The sequence below is a fragment of the Panthera leo genome, chromosome A3 (assembly GCF_018350215.1).
Source record: "Panthera leo isolate Ple1 chromosome A3, P.leo_Ple1_pat1.1, whole genome shotgun sequence".
NCBI classification, from domain to species: domain Eukaryota; kingdom Metazoa; phylum Chordata; class Mammalia; order Carnivora; family Felidae; genus Panthera; species Panthera leo.
In genome coordinates this window covers 21195450-21218801 of record NC_056681.1, presented here as the reverse complement: position 1 = coordinate 21218801, position 23352 = coordinate 21195450, and the positions used below count along the sequence as shown (strand labels likewise).

The 23352-nt window shown below is 41.8% G+C and overlaps 1 protein-coding gene and 1 long non-coding RNA gene across 5 annotated transcripts in view; one reads left to right on the top strand and one right to left on the bottom strand.

The window, feature by feature from the left end:
- Positions 1-382: 382 nt before the first annotated feature.
- RALGAPB (Ral GTPase activating protein non-catalytic subunit beta) overlaps positions 383-23352 on the top strand; it is an 88777-nt gene continuing 65807 nt past the window's right edge. The window contains exons 1-4 of one of the 4 annotated variants that reach the window (XM_042930988.1): positions 383-632; positions 14385-14600; positions 18023-18225; positions 22831-22994. In XM_042930988.1, the coding sequence (XP_042786922.1) occupies positions 14415-14600; positions 18023-18225; positions 22831-22994 (553 nt within the window). In that variant the 5' untranslated portion in view covers positions 383-632; positions 14385-14414. Of the gene's footprint in view, positions 633-670; positions 1146-14384; positions 14601-18022; positions 18226-22830; positions 22995-23352 lie in introns of those variants that run through there. The other 3 variants (XM_042930985.1, XM_042930987.1, XM_042930986.1) reach the window with 3 other exon arrangements.
- LOC122215556 lies at positions 5189-11953 on the bottom strand. The gene is made up of 3 exons (XR_006200447.1): positions 11504-11953; positions 11084-11128; positions 5189-5275 (listed from the first exon to the last, which is right to left on the bottom strand). It is a non-coding gene; the product is annotated as an uncharacterized LOC122215556 (long non-coding RNA).

The following is a 23352-nucleotide window of genomic DNA, read 5'->3' as shown; positions in this document are numbered from 1 at the left end:
AGAAAGGGTGCTGTAATGGTAGGATGTGAGAAACTCCTAGAACCTGGGTGGGAGCCAGAATCTTGCAGAGAAGCCCCTTCCTCCGTCCGCACAGAAAACACGCAAAGTCGGGATTGATGCACAGGGACGCAGGTGCAGCGCCCCCTCCGCGGCATTGAGATAAGGTAGGCGCAGCCGTCACTTCACTCCTCCCACTCCACTTGCTCCGGAAAGGGAGGAGGGAATATGCCCCGCGCGGCCATCTGGGATAGCTGCGCACGCGCAGCTTCCGGCTCCGTGTCTTGGGAATTATTTGACGCCGCCGCTTCGGACCGGCAGAAGGCTCTGATCAGGCGCGCCGCGCACGCGCGGTGGTCCGCTCGGTTCGGGGAGTTATTTGACGCTGCCGCCCCTGGCAGTCGGAAGTTGCCAGAGCAGAGCCCAGCCGGCCGGCCCGACCGGCCTTCGTCGTCCCCGGGCGCCCTCGGAGAGCCGCTGACGGGTGGACTGACCGACCGCCTAAGGACAGCCGGCCAGGGCAGCGAAAGCGCCGGCACTATGGCGCGGGTGGCGTGAGGCGGAAGGCCGAGTGCGGCCGGCGGCGGCGGCGGCGGCGCCCGCCCCAGCGATGCGGGCCCCGCCCGTCGCCTCAGGTAACCGAGCGGCCCTCCCCGTCGCGGCCGGACCCTCCCCTCCCCTCCCCTCCGGGCGGTCCTGGGACGGCGAAATCTGTTTCTCGGGCCCGGGTGCACTCAGGGCCCTGCCTTCGGAAGCACGTCTCTGCCTTTTTCGGGGGACCCGCGGGGTCCGGCGGAGCCTGGCCCTGACTCCGGGGCGAGTCGGCGGTTTCTGTCGGGTCTGTTCAAACCGGGTCTAGCCTTTGGGAGCTGCCCGGGTCGGGCGCTGCGCTCTCCTGGCAACCTGGGGGAGGGGGCGGGTCTGGAGCGGAGCTAGACAACTCCGGCGAGGAATTTGGTCCAGCAGAAGGGTTGCTCGAGTTGCTGCCGCCCTGTGGAGGTGATGCTGCCCGCTGCACGGTGACGGTCGGATGAGGAAGAGTTAATAACGAGAATAAACAGCTTACCCTGGTTAAGCGCTCACTATACGCCAGGCCTTGTGCCAGGCCATTACGTTCACCACGTCTAACTTCACAAGAACCCTGTAAGGTAGGGTTCTTATCCCCATTTTACTGACGATGCAACTGAGGCTCTGAATGGTTTGGTGACTTACCTGTCCAAGGTCACATAGCTGGTGATTTGGACCCCGGCATCCTGACTCCAGATTCAAGTTCTTAACAATTAGGTCAGTGGCTCTCCAACTTTGCTGCACGTTAAAGTCACCTGGGGCAGCCTTTAAAGATTCCTGATGCTTAGGCAGCACATCCAGGCCATTAAATCAGAATTGGGGGGTGGGGGGGGGTGGTGGAAGTGGGGGGACCTAGACGTCAGTATTTTTTAAGGAGCCACGTGTGATTCCAGTGTGTAGCAAACTTTGGGAACTGCTAGGATGGGCAGTCCTGCATCTCAGAAGACATTGCACTGTGTCTCCAGTTTCACTGTGTAGGAGAATCATCTGGGAGTTTGTTAGAAATGCAAGTTCCACTTGCAGAGATCCATCTTATCCTTGGGCCCAGTGACGACTCCACTTTGTGAAAGCCGATTGGGGGTGGAAGGTGACTTTCTTTGCAGGGTTTCTGAGTTGCTGTGCCTTTAAAGTGTATACATCTCATGCAAAGCTGTTAGTTTGTAGTTTTCCTGAGCGTACAGTACTCACAGGTCTAGTGTCTCTAACTTCTGGGTCATCTTTGCACCGGCTGTTCTTCTGCCTAGGCCATCTTCCATGCTTTGTCCCCTCTCCAACACTTCTCTCTCATACGCACGTGCACATAGCTTTTTCTTCTGGTTTTGGTAACTTAGTATATTTTCATTGCAGAATGCCTGAGCTGCTATGGCCCAGCATATTTACAGATTTCAAAGAAAGGCAGGGTAGTAATTCAGATTGTATTTGTTCTTGGCTGGTCCTTAAGCCATGTAAACTTTATAAAAGGGAGTGAGTGAATATGTGTGTGAAGGTCATTATGAAAGGGTTTGGGGACAATTTTTTTAATAGCAGTTAAACATGGTGAAGTATGTGGACTGAATGAAAATATACACACTGTGTATAATGATATTCTTTACAGGATAAGGATTGTTGTAGAAAGATTCTCTTGGTTGAACTTTGTACTCTTCTGTCAATTTTTAGGCTGAGGCTAATATGGAAACTGATGGGACAATTCTTGTTAAATTCAGATACTAAAGCAACTTGCCCTTGGTTCTCTCTGATCACATATGGACAGAGTATCCAGTTCTGGCTTTAACACAAGGAAGAAACTCAGTCTTTAAGCCTGAGGTTTAACTCTGTAGTTGATATCCAAAGTAAAGGTGAAAAATTCCACATGATCAGTTAAAGACCAAAAGTGACTTGAATCAAGGTAGCCTGAGACTTAGAAATGGATTCTGTTTGCGATCCTCACCAGTGTGACCAGGTGTGTTCTCTGTCATGTGTAAAAATGTTTTGGATAGAATACATGATTTTCTTTGATAGAAGATGATTAAAGTTTAAGGTACTTAGAGTTTAATTTTAAGTTTTTGTAGGTGAAGAAAGTAGGTAATTTGCCCAAGATTTCATGGTTGGGTTCTAGCACATCAAGGACCAGAATTCAGCTTCTTTCCTCTGGACGTAGTGTTTCCTTCCACCCCCATCCTCCACGGTGAAAGGATGTCTTATTTGTTATTGGTGTGTGTGTGTGTGTGTGTGTGTGTGTGTGTGTGTGTACACATGTATGTTGGGGATGGGGGAAGTGACTGTAGTCTGCTATGTTTGAGATCCTCATTTAGATGTATAGTGAATGCTTGGCGTGTAACATGTACTTTGCTGTATATACTGAGGATACCAAGATAAATACGGCACAGCTCCCGTCCTCAAGGAATCTGTAGTCTAGTTAGAGTTGTAATAAAAAGAATAGTATCTGGGACGCCTGGATGGCTCAGTCGGTTGAGCGTCCGACTTGGGCTTGGGTCATGATCTGGCGGCTTGTGAGTTCGAGCCCTGCGTCGGGCTCTGTGCTGACAGCTTGGAGCCTGGAGCCTGCTTTGAATTCTGGTGTCTCCCTCTGTCTCTGCCCCTAGCCCACTCGCATTCTGTCTCTGCCTCTCTCAAAAATAAATAAACATTAAAAAAAAAAGTAAGGCAGCTCTGTCAAGTAGAATTTTCTGCAATGTTGGAACTTTTTGGTTTTTGTTTTTTAGTATTTATTTATTTTGAGAAAGAGATAGAGAGTGAGCAGTGAAGGGGCAAAGAGAGAGGGAGAGACAGAATCCCAAGCAGGCTCCGGACTGTCAGCATGGAGCCCAGTACGGGGCTCAAACTTGTGAACCATGAGATCATGACCCGAGCCGAAATCAAGAGTTGGATGTTTAACCAACTGAGCCACCCAGGCACCCTGATAGAACTGTTCTATATCTGCACTGTCCAGTGTAGTAGCCACTAGCCACATGGGACTTTTGAGCACTTGAAATGTGGCTAGTGTAGATAAGGAACTGATTTCTAATTTAATTTAAATTTAAGTGGTTACATGTGGGTATGGCTACTGTATTGGGCAGAGCAGGTCTGAGGTATGAAGGATGAGACCTGTGGTGGTACCGGTGGGGGCAGGCAGGGGATTCATAGTATTCATACTTCTTTTCTTTCTCTTCTTTCTTTTTTCTTTTCTTTTCTTTCTTTCTTCTTCTTTCTTTCTTTCTTTCTTTCTTTCTTTCTTTCTTTCTTTCTTTCTTTCTTTTAAACAGACTAGCAAAAGCTACTTGTTTACACTTTTAGGGAGGAATACAGGCACAACCTTTCTTTTGGGTATTTGATAGGATACCCAGTAGAATCTGGTATATAGGTGAATACATTCCTTTGTGACCGAACTTGGTTGATATTTGCCTTTTAGGGTCAATGGGACTACAGCAGAAACGTGAACTATAATCCTTCTGTCTTTACTCATCATAAAGTTATATGGATGACCTTGAGAGCACTGTGTGCCTTAAAATCTAGCGTGGTTCATTTGTTTACTCAGTGTTTTGGCACCCTGTTCCCTATTTTTCCTAAGAGAAACAAAGCATGGCTGATAATATGTACCTTGCCTTTGTACATCTCAAAGTATGTTGACTTGTATCGCTTTATTTGATTCTTCCCCGGAGTACTTTAGTTAGGTACTGCGGGTGTTCTCCCTGCTTTGCAGACGAGGAAACTATGACAGAGAAATGCCAGGCGACTTGTCCAAGGTCATTATGGTGAGGTATGGAGTCAGAACAAAAGGGACAAGCATTGGACTTCAGAGCAGGAGGTAGAGTTTCTTATCCCAGCTCTCCTGTCACTTGCTGTGACTCTGAGCAAGTTCTAGCCTTACTTGCTTTCTCACCTGGTATCTAATACATCTGTCTTCCTTAACTTTGTAGGCTTGTTATTGGAATAAAATGAAATAACATGTGAAAGCTCTTTCAAGATGATCAGTTTTCCAAAGGTACACTGTTACCAAGCCAGATCTCTAGTGGTTTTTTTCCTGTATGATGCTGGCCTCCTAACTCATCCCGTCAGTTATTCACGTTGAATACTATGGTGTGCCGGTGTTGTCCTAGATTCTTCTGTCTTCCTCGTTATGAAATCTTCCCTTGTGCAGCCACTGTGTCCTGTTTGTATCTGCATACTGTACACTAGGACGATATGTGACATGTAGCAAGCGTTGAATAAATGTTTGTTTCATGAAATAACTGATGTCTGGATTTACTTTATGAAGTTTTTAAAAATCGATCTCTGTAATTAGACTTGAAGCTTCTTGGGAACAGGGATCTTATTTACTCATTATTATTATTCTCTGTGCATGGTGTATAGAAGGCATACACCTTGTATACGGGCATACACCTGTAATAAATATTGATAGAGTCAGTTGATACAATTAATGTCAGGCTGTGGTCTTAGTGTGTCTACCAGCACCAACGTATCGGTCGTTTTGGTAATCTGTCAATTAGAACCTTCGTGTTACTTTGTGGTAGTACCAACAACCATGGGCTGTTACCAGAACACAGTCGCCTGATAATAGAAACCTCCAGAGAGATTACCTAGAAAATGGACAAATGTAGAGTTGGACGACACTAAGTGATCTGCAGGGGAGCACTGTCATCATCTTCTCTCTCCTCCTGTCGTACTTACTTCTGGAGTATGGAGGTAGAGACTTCTCTGCTAGCAGCTCAGGTTAATAGCTGACCGAGCCTGTCTGGGGAGGAGGCCCAAGATCCTTAACATAGCAGTCAGAGCCCTTCAGCCTGTCCTCCCTGCCTCGTCCCCATCCTTCCTCCCTCCCGCTCCTCAGTATATAAGCCACACTGGAGTTTACTTTTCTATTGTCCCTTCAGCTTGTCTTGGATACTTACACCAAATTTCTTTACTGGGAATTCAGTTCCTGTTGTATCATTTCTATGATAAAGTTACCATCCTCTCATTCTCCGCCCCCAGTTTTTACTAAATTAATTACAAATCTCCAATCGTAGCATCCATACTCTTTCAAAATCCGTCCCTGTTTATCTTTGAAATTTTACCCCTTGTACATCTAGCTTTTTTTCCTGCCACTCTGGGTTTTTAGTTTCTGGTGCTGTTTTTTGCTACTTGAAGCAAGCGCCCTGCCCTTCCTCTTACATATTTTTCTTTTCTATCTGCCTCTTTTTGCTGTCACTCTTACTCACTTAATTTTCTTATATGTTAAAATTGTAACCTTCCTTCAGTACCCAGTTCATTCTTCCCTGATCTTATCCTGTTGTTTTCCAGCTCAGCCCTTCTTTGAATCAAAAGTAATCTTTTGTCCTCTGAACTTTCTCAATATCTTGCCTGTAGCTTACCATAATCGGTTTAGTTAACACTCATCATCTTCTATAGATACGGTAAAAAGGAAAAGATTCTCCTTGTGGTGAAAACTCTTAGGATCTACTCTCTAAACAACTTTCCTGCATCTCATACAGCAGTGTTAACTATAGTCATCATGTTGGACGTTACATCCCTAGTGCTTATTTATCTTATAACTGGAAGTTTGTACCTTTTGACCACTTTCCTCCAGTTCCCCCTCCCCAAATCCCCCACCACTGGTAACCACAAATCTAATCTCTTTCTGTGATTTTTGTGGGGTTTTTTTTTTGTTTGTTTGTTTTGTTTTTTAAGATCCCACATATAAATGAGATCATAAAGTATTTGACTTATTTCACCTAGCATGATGCCTTCAGGGTCCATCCATGTTGCCGCCAGTGGTAGAATTTTCTTGTTTCTTTATGGCTGAATAATATTCCATCACACACACACATACGCCCTCTCCCCCCCCCCCCCAACTTTTTTATCCAGTCATTCATCAGTGGATGCTTAGGTTGTTTCCATGTATTAACACTGCTATGAATGTGGCGGTGCAGATACCTTTTTGAGTTAGTGTTTTTATTTCCTTTGGATATATTCCCAGAAGTGAAATTGCTGGATCATATGGCAGTTCTTTTTTAAATTTTTAAGGAACCTCCATGCTGTTTTCTGTAGTGGCTCCACCAGTTTACAGTCCTGCCAACAGCGCACAACGATCCCTTTTCCTTCGCATCCATGCCAGTGTTTATTACGTCTTTTTGGCGATGGCCATTTCAGCAGGCATGAGGTGGGGTCTCATTGTGGCTTCAGTTTGCATTTCCCTGATACTAATGATGTTGAGCGCCTTTTCATGTACCTGTCGTCCATTCGTAGATCTTCTTTGGAAAAATGTCAATTCAGATTCTTTGCCCATTTTTCTTTTTTTCCTTTTTAAAGTTTACGTGTTTATTTATCCTTAATACTAAACTTTATTCATAATCAAGGAATGAACACAAAATGCCAGACTTATCAAATTGATATTTTTTAAAATTACAATACCCAGTGTTGGTTAGAGCCCTGGGAAACTGGTACTCTCTGCCCTGCTGGTGGGTACTAAATAGTAGTTTTCTAAAAGGCTTGTGAAAATACGTTTCAAAGAGCTACAAGACGCGTACTACATCTGATCCAGCATCAGCGCTTCTAGCTTAGGAATCTAGTCTGAGGAAATATGCATATATGTGGATTTAAGAAATGTGACAGTTTATATACATCAATAAGTTAATAATGGTCATTTCTGGGTTACAGGCTAATTTTTTTTAATTTTATTTTTTATTTTTTAAAATTTACATCCAAATTAGTTAGCATATAGTGCAACAATGATTTCAGGAGTAGATTCCTTAATGCCCCTCACCCGTTTAGCCCATCCTCCCTCCCACAACCCCTCCAGTAACCCTGTTTGTTCTCCATATTTATGAGTCTCTTCTGTTTTGTCCCCCTCCCTGTTTTTGTATTATTTTTGTTTCCCTTCCCTTATGTTCATCTGTTTTGTCTCTTAAAGTCCTCATATGAGTGAAGTCATATGATATTTGTCTTTCTCTGACTAATTTCACTTAGCCTAATACCCTCCAGTTCCATCTACATAGTTGCAAATGGCAAGATTGCATTCTTGAAAGTTTATTTATTTATTTTGAGAGAGAGTGAGAGTGGCTAGGGGAGGGAAAGAGAATCCCAAGCAGGCTCCACACTGTCAGCACAAAGGCTGATGCAGGGCTCAAACTCACAAACCATGAGACCATGACCTGAGCTGAAATCAAGAGTTGGATCCTTAACCAACTGAACCACCCACGTGCCCCCTGCCCATTAAAAAAAAATTTTTTTTTAATGTTTATTTTTGAGAAAAAGAGAGACAGCATAAGCAAGAGAGAGAGAGGGAGAGAGAGAGGGAGACACAGAATCCGAAACAGGCTCCAGGCCCTACGATGTTAGCACAGAGTCCGACGTGGGGCTTGAACTCACAAACTTCGAGATCATGACCTGAGCCTAAGTTGGACACTTAACCGACTAGGCCACCCAGGTGCCCCATCCCTGCCCATTTTTAATTGGATTATTTGGTTTTCTTTGCTGTTGGTTGTATGAGTTCTTTATATGTTTTGGATACTAACCCCCTATCCTTTTTTTTTTTTTTTTAATGTTTGTTTATTTTTGAGACCGAGAGAGACAGAGCATGAGTGGAGGAAGAGGAGAGAGAGAGAGAGAGAGAGAGAGAGGGAAACACAGAATCCGAAGCAGGCTCCAGGTTCTGAGCTGTCAGCACAGAGCCTGACGTGGGGCTGGAACTCACGAGCTGTGAGATCATGACCTGAGCCGAAGTCAGACACCCAGCTGACTGAGCCACCCAGGCGCCCCTAACCCCCTATCCTATACATGATTTGCAGATATTTTTTCCCATTCAATAGGTTGTTGATGGTTTCTTTTGTGTGCAGAAGCTTCTCAATTTGATGTGGTCTGACTTATTTTTCATTTTGTTGCTTGTTAGCTATGATTTCCAAAAAATCCAATTCCAAGACCATGTCAAGGAGCTTTTTTCCTTTGTTTTCATTTCTGTAAGAAATGAAAGAGTTTCATTTCTTACAATTAAGTCTTTAGTCCATTTTGAGTTAATTTTTATGAATGGTATAAGATAGGGGTTGTTTCATTTTTTTTTTTTTTCCATGTGACTATCCAATTTTCTCAGCACCATTTATTAAAGAGACTGTATTTTCTTGTTTGACATTTTGAAATAAGGGCTACGTAAGTGTGTATGTAGTTGTGATTGTGCTGATAGCAGCAGATACCACAAGTGGCATAGCCTTTGGTGATGGGATTTTTCTGAAATGGGCAACAATTCTTTTATTTCTTTTGTTAACAGTTCTTGGTATGGTAAGGTTCTAGACAAAATATGGTTCAGTCTTTTCTCAGTTTACGTGGTTAATTGCATTACTGGAAAACTCAGTGTATGTTAAAATAGCACAAAATATTTTGTATTTTTGTATACACTTTCAGGCTTAGACATTTAAGGACAGAATGATTTTCTGGCAGGCATTTGACAGTCGTGTGAAAAGTAGCATAATTGTTCATTGTGCAGAGCTGTCTCCTGCATTGCAGAATGTCTAGATTTCCTGGCCCTGCCCATAAATACCAATAGCACGCCCCAATCATTTTGTTAACCAGAAGTGCACTTAATATTTCCGAAATTTCCCTCTAGGGGGCAGTTCTTTTGTGTTGAAAACCATTGACCTAAATTCTTGAGTGTGTCTTGTTGGCCTTACCTCCTAATCAGAATTGAGTTTTATCACTTGTTTTGCTAGTTTAATAGCTAATTGCTAATTGTTGCTTTACTTTGTTTTTTTAAATTCATGTTTATTTCCAATATATATTTTCTCTTCATTGTTTTATTTAATTTGCCTGTAATTATAGTGTACATCTTTGTCTTAAAATTTTTTGTGTATTTTGTTAATATTTAGCATGTTTTTTCTATTAGATACATTTTAATAGTTCAACTTTTTCATTGTATCCTTTCTACTTTACATGTTTCTTGAAAGCACTTATTTCATTTTCTGACATTTAAGCATTTAAATATTAATGCATTTAAAGAATTAGAATTTCTTACATTAAATTTATTTGTAAGTTTTTAAGAATTTAAGACCTGTTAAGCCTTAAAGCTTAATAGCCTTGGTCTTTCATAGTGTGTTTTTAAAGAATGATACTCCTGTCTTTTTTTCAGAATTGGAAGGGATAGCAGCTATGTCTTAAAAATGCATGTTCCCAGGCCCCAGTGCAGATCTGTACAGAATTTCAGTTTCTAGTGATAGGGTCTGGAGATGCACAGATTCTGCACCCTCCCCCAACCCCATGATTCTTGTGTACGCAGTGGAGTTTGAAAACTAGCTTGCCTTTTTTTTTTTTTGCCTTAAAATATTTTTTTCTCTCCAATAGTGTGTTGTCTGGAATGTAGCTAAATATTTAGATATTCTTTAAATATTTGGAAACCATCCAACTACTTTAAAAAAACTAATAATTAGCATAAAACAAATGGATATCTTCCAATTTTATTTGTATACGACATGCAAAATTTTTGACATACCTCAGTGGAATAAAGCGAACTTTCTAAAGTCTTCCTGTCTCCCACTGGTAAACCTTGACATTCTGAAACATTTATGTAGTATCTACTGCATGCCAGGAACTATTTAAAGATTTAGGAAGTGAGGTTTCCATTCAAAAAAGGCTGACACTCTTGTGGTGAAGAGATCTCTACATGGCTAACAAATAAGTTAATGTGAGGCTTGGTATGAACAGCCTGTAATAGACACAAGGAGGAGGGATGATTTGGGGAGTAAAGAAAAGGTTTACCAAAGGGAGGACGTTTGTGCTGTTCCTCGAAGGAGTAGTAGTACTTCCTAAGTACTAGGATCGAGGTGGGGCACGGCCGTGCAGTTAGTGGGGAGTAGTGCAGGCAGTAACACAGGGTATGAAAAAACTTGTTGGGTTTGAGTGATCATCATTTGTGGCGTTAGCTGGGGGAAGGGATCCATGTTGGAAAGTGTTCATAGAAGATGAGGCTGGGGAGGCGGAGTAAGCAATTTCAATTAGAATTCTAACAAGGTTTGTTTATTTTTTTTGGATCGTATAAAATCATCTTAAATTTTATATAGAAGAATACGTATTTAATAATTGGGCCTGAGAATACCCAATAAAGCTTTGAAAAAGAATAGTGGAGGTGGAGGGGGCTTCCTTTTTAGATATTAAAACTTTCTGTAAAGCGACCAAATTTAAGTCATTATGGCATTGGCATAGGAATGGACAAACAGACAAACAGATACATAAATATAGCCTATGTAAATGAGGATTTAGTGTAGAAAAATTGGTATTTCAGTTCATTGGGAAAGGGTGTATTTTTAACAGATGATGATGGCATAACTGACTGTACATTTACAAGATAATAAATGGCACCTTTCCTAAGCTACTTATATAAGTAAGTTCCAGATGAATATAAAATTTAAGTGTGAAGAAATAAGCAATTGTCTTGTGGGAAATCTAGGAGACTGCATATACACTTTAGGGTTATGCTTTCACACTTTTGAACCTAGACCCATAATAAATGTATCTTACACTGTGACCCCAAATATAGTATTTACGGAAGGTGAAACAAGTTTCACAGAACTTTGCTTACCTTTACTATGTGCGGTACCTTTGTTGTATATCTTCTTCCACGTAACTGAAAACAAAAGTATTACCCATTACATTTATTTCATGACCCACGGTTTGAAAAACACTGATAGAGGAGATGGGAGGGAGAAACCACCGAAGCCAGACTCAAAACTAGAAGCTATAGGGGTGGCTGGGTGGCTCAGTCAGTTGAGCATCTAACTCTTGATTTTGGCTAAGGTCATGATCCCAGTGTTGTGGGATTGAACCCCACAGCAGGCTCTGTGCTGAGCATGGAGCCTGCTTAAGAGTCTCTCCCTCTCTCTCTCTCTGTCCCCCTCCCCCGCTCACTCACTTTGTCTAAAATAAAAAAACAAACAACAAAAAAACCTAGAAGCTATAAAACGTAAATATATGACTAGAACAATGAAATCTCACTTCATACCTATCACATTGGCAAAGAAAGAAAAAGAAAGTACTCCTTGGCAGGAGGTGGGGAGTGGGAACAGGGAAGGGCTCTCATCCATTCCTAATGTAGCTGGTTGTTACAGCTTCTTTGGGGAAGCAATCTGGCAAGACCTATTAACATTAAAAACAAATGCCCTTTGATCCAATAGTTCATTCTTGGGAACTTGTTCCATAGAAGTTAAAAGGCCACTGTTTATATGAACAAGCGTGTTTATTGCATCATTTCCTGGTGACAAAAAAATGGGAAATGGAGTAAATACACGTTATTAGGAGATTGGTTGGATAAGTTATGCCACACCCATGCCATGGAATGTTACACAGTCATTAAAATGAGTTTATTATTAGTTGGAAAGATATTCATGAGGCATTGTTGAATGTAAAAAAAAAACACAGATGTAGAGAAGTATACAGTCCCTATCTATGCAAGTATATAAATTATTTTGATATGATTGAATTAGGGTAGAGCAAATACAAGAGGAAATGTTAGGTTGTTAACATGGATTATCTATCCAGGGAAGTGAATCATTTGGACAGGAAATGAAGCTAAATAAAATGAAAAAGGTAAAAAAAAACCCACTACACTAAAACAAAGCAGAGGCGCCTGGGTGGCTCAGTCGGTGGAGCATCCGACATCGGCTTAGGCCACGATCTTGTGGGTTCATGAGTTCGAGCCCCGGGTCGGGCTCTGTGCTGACAGCTGGGAGCCGGGAGCCTGCTTCAGATTCTGTGTCTCCCTCTCTCTCTGCCCCTCCCCCGTTCATGCTCTGTCTCTCTCTGTCTCAAAAATAAATAAACATTAAAAAAAAAATTAAAACAGGGGCGCCTGGGTGGCTCAGTCCGTTAAGCATCCAACTTCAGCTCAGGTCACCATCTCGCGGTCCGTGAGTTCGAGCCCCGTGTCAGGCTCTGGGCTGATGGCTCAGAGTCTGGAGCCTGCTTCCGATTCTGTGTCTCCCTCTCTCTCTGCCCCTCCCCCGTTCATGCTCTGTCTCTCTCTGTCCCAAAAATAAATAAACATTAAAAAAAAAATTAAAACAAAACCTCTCTGTAGTCTAATATTCTTGTGTATTTATGTAAGGGGCTGTATGTATAGTGTGTGTATATTATATTGTATATACATATGCACGTATGTACGTGTTGATTTAAAAAGGTGAGGAAAATGTGTGGTGTGGGAAAAAAAGTTATCATCTGATGGAGATGGCTCCCTGTCAGAACTTTGCCTTTTTCCCCTTCCATTTTTGAGAGTGTTTATTTTGGGGGGAGGGAGGAAGAACACCAGAATATCCTTGGGGGAATCCCTTATAAACCCGAGGAAACAGAGGCAGTCGTAATAATTGAATCCAGCCTTCCTTCAAATTGAAGGTACCTTGTTAGATGCTGGTCTATCTCTCTTGCTGTCCCATGTTCAGGGCCTCTTGGTCAGAGGAGAACATCAGACCTCATAGGGTCACCGAAAAGTACCTGGGCCCAGGGTCCATCAGATTCCAAAAGAAGCTGAGAAGACTGGGGTTGGGAGGGTATGCAAGAGGGGAGGTGGAGGTGGTAAGTTCCTCTGTATGGAAAGGAGAAAGAAAGGTAGTTGGGGACCAGTCTATGAATGACTTTGAGTTTCATGCTAGGGAGTTTAATCTTCGTTCTTCAGGCCTATAATTCTCAAATGCCATATCCTTTGGAAAAACACTGGTACTTGAGCTGGAATGAGGTTTTTTAAGATGAAAATTTAACAGTGCTGGTCTTCCCCAGTGTGAAGAAAAATGAGCTTAAGGGAAGAATTTTTTAAAGATTAAGTGTACCCCTGGACTTTGCTTAAACTCTCTGGCCAGGCATACAGATTTCAGAACAAGTAGAAAATGGAAGTTGAAACAAATGAATTGGCAAAGGCTAACTAATCATCCTCGATTCTCTTCGTGAGTATGTTGTTTATGATGGTACCGTTTGCATTCATACAGATACGTTTTCTGTGGCTAAAAGTTTTTCATTTGTGTGGTAGACATAGATCATTTCATGGGGGAATGTATAGGATAGGAAGAAGGCAGTACATGCCATGGTAAGGAACATGGTCTCTGGAACCCAACAGATGTGGAAATAAACCCAGCTCTACCATGTTATAGCTCTGAAGCTTCAGGTAAGAAGTAAACCTCTCTGTGTCTCTGCTTTTTTGTCTGTGAAGTAGAGATAACATTCCTTAATATTCATCGAGTTGTTGTGATGATTGCGTGAGTAGCATGTAGTAAGTGCTCATTAAGTGGAGCTCTTAATATGTTTTCTGAAGAACACTGTGACTTCCAGGTGTTCCGTTACCGGAAATTTGTGTGTCACTGCTGCAGGGAATGAAATACTCTCGAAGAATTTTATGTCTGATTTGAGGACATTGGTGGGAAATTGCAGGGGTATGTTTCTAGCATGATAGAAAATTGCTGGAAATTGGAAATTGTTGACTGAAGAAGCTGCATCTTGGAGTAAACTCTTTCCTTTGTCTTCCTTTCTCAGGGTGCTTCATTCTTCTATCTTTTTCTATCTTGGAACATAGAATGAGGAGGGCTCCCTCATGTTAGGAGTGTACCAAATCAGATCATCTTCTCCCCCTGCACGGTGGCGTCTGTCCCAGTTCTGCTCCCAGGCTTCTGAGGCTCTTTTGGGGAGGTGCTTAGACAGCTGCTTCCCAGGGTCCACCTTCCTACCTGACCTCGCTGAGAGGCTATTTTAGGACATTCTCAAAACATTTAGACGCGTATTTTCTCAGTCGTCTTGGCCGTATGTTTGTAGCTGCTTTATCTTACCATGTAGGATAAATCTGTTTTGCTTAGTTTTATTAATTTGCAACAGTGTTTACCAATAATTCTGTTTTGTCTTTTCAGGTGCCATTTGGACAGTCCTTTAGCGGCACGATGTACTCTGAGTGGAGGTCATTGCATTTGGTGATTCAGAATGATCAGGGCCACACCAGTGTGCTGCACAGCTATCCGGAGAGCGTTGGGCGAGAGGTGGCAAATGCGGTGGTCCACCCTCTTGGGCAGGCCTTAGGTACCCCTTCAGTGGCTGGTAGCGAGAGCTTGTTAAAAACTGACAAAGAAGTAAGTGTTTTCTTCATTTCGTTTTACTGTGTGAAAACATAATCTCGTTACTGAAGAATTTATTTAACATTGTCTTTTTAATGGATTTCTGTCTAATGGAGTAGTACATCTTTCTTAATTGTGACCTTTGTTTGGGTTGAAGGCTGGGCTGACTGAGAGTTTGTGGGGGTCATAAGGAATACGTTGTGCCATTGTGCTGCTGGCTCCCTACCGGCCAGACCCAATTCTCCACTTGAGCTGTGGGCGCGAGACAGAGACTTGAGTGTCAGGCCCCTTCCCCTAAGCTCTGGGCCCAGTCTTCAGATTTCTATTCAGAGGTGTCTTTGGAAGGTCTTCCCTGCTACCCCCATATGGCCTCTGACTGAAGGCCTATCTTCTGTCAACTTTTCAGGCTACGCATATGTGTTGAACCTGAGGTCCTCCTTTGTCTCCGTGTCTGCCTGCCCTTACCGACTCCCAGGTTTAAGAGTGCTACAGAGCAGCTAAGCCTATGTGGTTGTGAGCCCAAGTGTTTGGAATTGGAGTTGTGTTTGCTGTCCCTAAAGATAAGGGCTCTTGGAGTAGCTTGGCCTGAAGTTGGTCCTGTTCTTGGATTCAGGAGATTGGGTTGAGGTAAAGTTTTCAGAGGGAGGTCATGAAGGGACCCTGAAAATGGAGGGATACAGGAACTTGCTAGTAGGAGGTCTGGCTGAGATATGGGATTAGAACTGTGCGCTGGAGGAAGTTTATGCAACCTTCAGGCTTTGGGTTAACTTATTTCTCAGACTCACCTTTTTTTCTCCCTCTTTTTGATTTCTTTCTAATGAAGGAGAGACGAGACTTAATCTAGACATAAAGCTAGTCTAGATCTAAAACTAGTCTAGATATAAGATTTGTAACTCCAGACGCAGTTTATTTACTCTCTGTAGGCCATGGGTTGCAGGAGGGTGAAGCTCCTCCGTTTGAGGAGTGTTTTTCTCTCTTCACAGGCCCTTAGCAGAGACTAACCCCTGAGGACTGGCACTTGCCCTGGTGTACTCTCCTCTTGGTGGGTCTGGAATCTTCTCCTGGGAAGAGATGGCACATGAGTGGATAGAGGCGCTCTGGTGCCTGCCTTGTTTGTTTTCCTTTCCTACCTTCTAAAAGATAGGAGACAACAGTCCTTGAATCCAGTGTCCTCTAGAATTATACAATTAACCTATTATGAAGGTGACACCTAAGATGTTTTCTCCTTTAGGTTTCATCTGACAGTTAGGGACTTGCAGCCCCTTTTAAAATCCCTTCCTAGGCGTGGTTCCTTTCCTCCCACCCTCCTGTGTTTGTCAAAGCTTCACTGTGCTGTCGCAGGCTTTAATGCTTATTGCTCTTGTAGGTTATATTATATTAGATATATTCTAGTGCTGTACATATTTTTACCCTTAGCTCTTGTAGTTGTTTTTGAGCTTAAAATTTTCAGTACCTGTGTTTAATCTTGTCAGATTCAACTTGAAGTCTTTTGGAATCCTGAATTTCTATCTAACAAGTTAGCTATCCATTTTAGCTTTGTGGCTATCTACAGATGGTCAGCATGTGATCTGTTTTTCTCTCTTTTCCTAAGTTAAAATCTCAGCAGGGCCTTTGGTGTGCCACTGGGCACCGTCTTCCTAAAAGATCTTGGTACATTAGCCCATTGCTAGTCTCTCATCTTGTGTCTTACAAATCCAGCCATTCTGCCTTCCTATGGGTCCTATGTCTCCATCTTGTCCACAAGGATATCCTGCCTCTGACCACATTTCTTGCTAGAGCCCAGATCTCCCTGAGCCAGAGAAGGGTGTTAATGGTATGGTGAGAGTAGCTTTAGATATCTAGCTGGAAGACTAGGGCTCAAGTTTTCAGTTCTACCATTTCCAAACCAGTGGCTTGGGCCAAATTGCTTAATCTTAATAAGTGTCAGTTTTCTTATCTATAAAGTGAGGATAGTTTACCTTCTCACACAGGGTTATTTTGATGGTTAGAAGCTGCTTATGAAAGTGCTTTGCAAACTGCCAGGATTGTACAATTGTCTGCTGCCTTCATAGTAACCTTGTTAATAAAGGAATGATGCTTGTCTGGCATGATTTGTTCGTTTTGAGTATGTTGGTTCCTAGTGATCATGCTTTCCTTTTATAAGTGCTCATGAATCATCTGCTTAGTAGTTTGTCCCAGAGTTTAGTGTGGAATTCCCTGAAACTTTCCAGTCTGTAGTATCTGGAATATCATTTTATCTTCTTTTGCAAATTGTGCCGTTTTTCCTTTGTCGCCACATCATGTTCATTCTTCATGGGCAGGTTCTCTCAACCCTTATCATGTGATTCAGTTAAGTAAAGAGGCTGGAATTCATTTAGTGCAGCTCAGTGCCTTGTTAAGATCTTACCCAGCTTGGGGTGCCTGGGTGGCTCAGTTGGTTGAGCGTCTGACTCTTGATCTTGGCTCAGGTCATGATCTCACGGTTTGTGGGATCGACCACCGCCACCCCTGTGGTCCACCCCTGCGGTCCACCCCTGCCTGCCCCATGTCAGCGTGGAGCCTGCTTGGGATATTCTCTCTCTCTTTCTCTCCACCCCCCTACCCCCATCCCCCGTTCGTTCACATGTGTGCTCTCTCAAAAGAAATAAACATTAAAAAAAAAGATCTGGGGCACTTGGGTGACTCAGTTGGTTAAGCATCCAGTCTTGGCTCAGGTCATGACCTCATGGTTTGTGAATTCAGGCCCCCCCTCTAGAGCCTCTGCTGGCAGCACAGAGCCTGCTTCGGATCCTCTGTCCCCTTCTTTCTCTGCCCCTCCCCACTTGATCCTGCACACGCTCTCTCTCAAAAATAAACATTAAAAAAAAATTAAAACAATCTTGCCCATCTTTAGTCCCTTCTCACTTGTGTTTGTTCTTACCTTCCCATGTTCATTGTGTTCTTTGGCAGAAAAAAATAGTCACAAAATAAGAGTTGAACGTTCATCTTCCTTCCTATTGTTTGTTAATATTGCATAATCTGAAAATGGAATGTAATTGAATTTATGTATATGATTTCCTAAATGACACACATACCTGTATATAAATTAAAAGGAGAAAAGTAGCTAAAATTTTCTATTTTTTTGTCCCAGTCTCTATGGAAAATCAGGATGACCCATATTTGCTTTTTATTTCATAGTGTAAATAATAATAATGTCTAATGGGTAAAGCCAGCATGGAAGTGATATTTAGAAAGAAGTAGTTTATTGTTTTCTTAAATATTTTGCTTAGGAAACGTTGTCTGAGTATGTTTTATCCATGGAAAGTACATTCTCAAGAATAAATCTGGTATATAGTTGAGATGAATATACTGTCAATTGAGAGATTTTTGGTAATAAAAGAGGTAAACATTTTAAATCAGTCTGCTGAGATACAGTAGGGATGTGTGATAATTCTGAATGTATATTTTCTTTTGTTTAGGTGAAATGGACCATGGAAGTAATCTGCTATGGATTGACCCTTCCATTGGACGGAGAGACTGTAAAATATTGTGTTGATGTATATACAGACTGGATTATGGCTTTAGTGTTGCCGAAAGATTCTATCCCATTGCCAGTTATTAAAGAGCCTAACCTATATGTTCAAAGTATACTAAAACACCTGCAAAATCTTTTTGTACCAAGGTAAGCTATACCATCTGTCTGACCTGTTACCAGGATTATAATAAAATATTCATAAATGTTACTTTTTTCTATTATAGGAGCTGATTTCATTGTTAGTCTTTTGAAAAGTAACTTTCATTACTGTTTAATTAAAGAATGTATTAATATGAATGATAAGAGAGATGGGCTTATAGAATATTTACTAGGAGTTTTTATCAAGTGTGTACTCATTTTAAAGGCTTTTGGTTTTCTAAGATCTGATAGCTTTTAGATATTAAAATACTGTGACCCCTTTCCCTTCCATTGAAAAAACATACTTTTGCCTGTCATAATTCTTTTCTCCACTTAAGCTAAAGGCAACTAAGCCTTCTACCTTAAAGTGAACCTTTCCTATGAGAGAATGAAGACATCAAAGTAAGCAGACTTGAAATTATTGTGGACAAATTCATAGTTGGCCAAAAGATGATCTTAATAGTTTGGTACTGATTTTTTCCCCTACCTTCTGAGACAGTGACCTTAAATATTATAATATGGGATATGTACTTTATTTGGGCTTGATGTTTTTTTTTTTCCAGTTCTAAAAGATTATATGTCATTGTAAGGAGTTTGGGAAATACAGAAAATAATGGAGAAGAAAGCATTAATTAGGGTTTCCTTTAAGAAAAATCTGTTTTCAGCTATTTTTTTTATGTGTTTGAAAGAGGTAAAGGGGCTTGCTTCCTTTTGGGAAAGTTCTCATTAAAGCTTTTTTACTATCAGGTGGTAAGGGACTTTGGGTCTTCCAAAAACCACTCTGTAAATTTTAGCTTTTTAAATTTAGAAGGAAGATTACTTTGGGGTTCCTTGCTGGCTCAGTCGGTAGAGCGTGCCACTATTGATCTCAGGGTCGTGAGTTCGAGCCCCACGTGTGTTGTAGAGTTTACTTAAAAAAATGTTTTCTTAAAGAGTTTTAGAAGGAAGATCACTTTGCAGAATTTGAAATAAAAAGTCTCTGTTAAGAACTCTGATGTGTAGGATCAAGTATAAACTCCTTGCCTTGTGTGAAATGCTGGCTGTCATCTGGCCCCTAGCCAGATTAGCTGCTGCTAATTCTGCCTGAGCCCTGCTCATTGGTCAGACTCCTAAATTAAACATTTCCTTAAGACTCCATCATGATCTTCCCCATCTTCACCTACCCTTTTGTTTTCTTCCTCTTCCTTCCCCTCTCTCTCTCTCTCTCTCTCTCTCTCTCTCAGCTGTCCACATCTTACTCTTGTTGGTTCATTTTAAATTCTGCCTTGTAAAGAGGAACCTACCTTACTTTACCATCCAGGCCCACAGTGATCATACCTTTTCTGAACCTGTGTGGTTCCGGTACTTCCTGTGTCACTCTTTTATCTCTTCACTGTTTTTTTTGCTCTTAAAACGTGTGTGTCTCATTTCCCCGTCTAACGAACTTGAAGGCAGGATCTAGGTCGTATATATATTTTGGGCTTTCGCAGGACCTGGTGCGGTACTGATATTACCTTAGGTGTGAATTAAATGCTTGTTGCTTGATTTATTGATTTCAAATAGAAGTAATAACAGGAGGTGGTTGGCAGTGATTAGCATATTATTTGTGTCTAAGGCTCTTCTTTTTTTTTTTTTTTTTTTTTTTTTTAAGTTTATTTTGAGAGAGAGAGAGTGTGTGTGTGAGTGAGAGAGGGGCAGAGAGAGAGAGAGAGGGAGAGAGAGAATCCCAGGCAGGCTCTGTGCTGTCAGTGAGGAGCCTGATGTGGGGTTTGATCCCATGAACTGTGAGATCATGATCTGAGCCAAAATCAAGAGTCAGACGCTTAACTGAGCCACCCAGGCACCCTTCTAAGCAGGTTCTTCTAAAATGGTATAATAGTTCTGGTGCTTTCTTGTCATTCCATGTAGGAGACTAGTTCACTGGGCTTTTTCTTTGGCCATGGGACAGTCTCATGGGTAGTATTGTCACTGTTTCTTTCCTATTTGTACCCTTACCACCTCTTAGTGCTCAATTCATTTGTATTGATGAAAAATATCAATGGCATTTGAATTAATTGGGCTTTTTCTTTTTTTGCCTTTTGAGAACCTGAGTACCTTGTTCATTTTACTGTTTGTAATTAACTTGTTTTCTCAAGAGTGTTTGCATGTTTCTGAGAGGATACTGAACTGAGTACTAGAGTTTTCCTGGCCAACAGTGTCTTAGGGAGCTGAATGTTTTCAGTGCTAAATATTGGGAGTTAGGATCTCATCTTCCTTTTTTTCCCCCTTAAGTTTATTTATTTATTCTGAGAGAGAGAGCGCGGGAGAGAGAGCAAGCACAAGCTGAGGAGGGGACGAGAGAGGGAGAGGCAGAATCCCAAGCAGGTTCCACACCATCAGCATAGAGCCCGATGCAGAGCTCGAACTCAAACCGTGAAATCATGACCTGAGCTGAGCTCAAGAGTCAGACACTTAACTGACTGTACCACCCAGGTGCCCAGATCTCACCTTTCTTTATTGGAAGTATCAGGTTTTTTTAATCCATATCACAAAATTGTCATCAAGTTTACTTAGTTGTTGTTATAAAAGTGATACCCAAAGTGTTTTTACCACTTTGCTAGAGATAAGTCAGAGTGGGGATCACCTTTCTCTTTTTGCCTATCAGTTTGATCTCTTTTTTGTTTGCATAATTGAGTGAACAGTGAACCATCTTTTAAAATCGATTAGGGTTTTCATTGCGCAAATATATTGTAGTTTAAAAATGTAATATTCTTCTAAAGCAGTGGTTGGCCAACTTTTTTGATAAAGAGCCAGATAGTAAATATTTTAGGCTTTGTGGGCTATATGGTGTCTGTTGTAACTAGTCAATTCTGCTGATGTAGAGAAAACAGCCATAGATAATACGTAAATGAATGAGCATGGCAGTGTTCCAATAAAACTTTATTAATAAAAAAAACAGATGGCAGACAAGATTTGACCATGGGCTATAGTTCACCAGCCCCTGATCTCAGAACAGGTTTTCTGAAGATCATAAGTTGTTTTGGAAAATATTGAGGGGAACAGAAAATCTCTGGTGTTTAGACTTTCCTACTTATTTTTTAGTAAAGATGACCTTATTTCCCTTAGCCATAGAAACCTGGACACTGCTTATGAGTTTAGGCCTTCTTAATGAGGGGACAGTACCTACAGAGCAGATGTCTCCTTTTGTACCACTGGGCAGATAACTGGAATTGGTCGGTAGGCCTAGGTTACCACTTGGGATGCTTAAAGTATTATCACTAAGTTGGAAGAGTGTCAGCCCCAGTGCTGTTTTGATTCTTCTACTGGACTTTTTCTTGTATGGCCAGAAGAAATTTATATAGCTATTGTATAGTTTCTTACTGTTCTTCAAGTAGCTAGAGTTATAGACACAAACTGGAGCCTCCATGGCTTCACGTGAACTGGATTCACCTCTAGCTGAACATGGCCATCTCCCTGCTCTTGGGGGCTCTTGCCTTTTCCTAGGTGAATGTCTCATTTTGCTCTAGGTCTGACTTCTTTTGGAAAAACTTAGGAATGTCATTGGTTTGCAACTGTAAAGTAAGTGTCTGGTTTTCTGTGCCATGGCCCAGAATCTGAGAATCTTCTATCTTAAGGTTGAGGTGGGAGTGCTAAGGCCACTCACTTTATTTTCTGGATTTCTTGAGGAAGCTCTGAGATTGTCTGCTCTGATTTACTCATGTTTTACCTGTTCTTTGTGACATGAGTCATAATATAGAAACTTGTCCTCAGGATTCATTTCAATACTATTAGTTACTTGTCTTGGGTTGTACGTAGGAGGTCTGGAGGCCAACTCACCACTCACTTATGCAGTGAGTTTCCTGCTACTCTTGAAATTCTCAGGTAGTCTGCTTTGGAAAGCAGGGATCAGGGGCTGGGGCCTGGACCTCTGTCTTCAACTCTAGCCCCAATACTTTGATCTGTTTTATTCTCTTGGGAAAAAAATGCACTTGTGGACTAAAGAGTTATAAAACTTTTCTAGGGTATCTTGGGAACCACCATCTTAGGTTAAGTTGCCCTTTTTTTTTTTTTTTTTTTTAATTAGAACAGCAGTAGCAGGTGCTCATTTCTGAGGCAATTGCCTCCATACTTCATCGGTTTTAGTGACCTGTGAGAGTATTTCATTGGGTCTGTAGGTTCTTCTCTAGCAGGCATTAGCTTCAGACGGACTGTGAGCACTATGAATGCACATTCTGAATTCTTGTGAATGTGTATTTAAGAAATTTTAAAAAGGATACAAAGGCCATTCTGCTTCAGTGTGAGCAACAGAAGTGGCTGTGGGTATTAACGCATTCACTCATCAGAAAATTGTGTGCCTGTTACGTGCCAGGCACATTTTAGACTTAGAAAATCCAGAGGGGAAGCTTACATTCTAGTGTTCCCCTCCTTCCCCAGGAGCTATTCAAGCTCTCAGAGAAGTGGTTGGTTGAGATCCCGGGGTGACAGACTGTGTGATGGTGAAATAGCTTTGAACCGAGGAGGGTGCACCTGGCCCTGTCTTCTGATGCTCTTAGGGAGTGCCGCTGGACCATTGCTTGCTGTGTACATAAGTTGCCTGTCCTTAAGTTGTTGCTCTCTTTCCTCAAGGCTTGTCAGTGATATCTGTCTCTTCTTCAGACAGGAACAGGGCTCCAGTCAGATCCGACTATGCTTACAGGTCCTGAGAGCCATTCAGAAACTGGCCCGTGAGTCATCCATCATGGCACGAGAAACGTGGGAAGTCTTACTGTTGTTTCTTCTGCAGATTAATGACATTCTTCTAGCCCCGCCAACTGTTCAAGGTCTGTTTATTTTTTTTTTTCTAGTTTATTTCCAAGCTCCAGATACAGTTCGCTTTAAACTCAACGATGTGTAGACTCAGCGGGGATTTACATTTTGGCATGGCATTTGGCAAACCGAGGTTAAATAACAGTTCTTAGAATGGAAGCCCTCACAGGCATAATATGAAGTTACTTTACCTTCAGTGATGATTTTGCTAACGTGGGGAGAGCCTCTGCATTAATGCGTATTTGATAATGATAGGAGTAGTAGCTTGTTTAGTATATTAGGATAGAGCTTATATAAGGAACAACTAACTAAGGTAGAACCTGTAAGCACTGTACCTGATTACAAATTAGTTATCAAAGTAGACACTAAAAA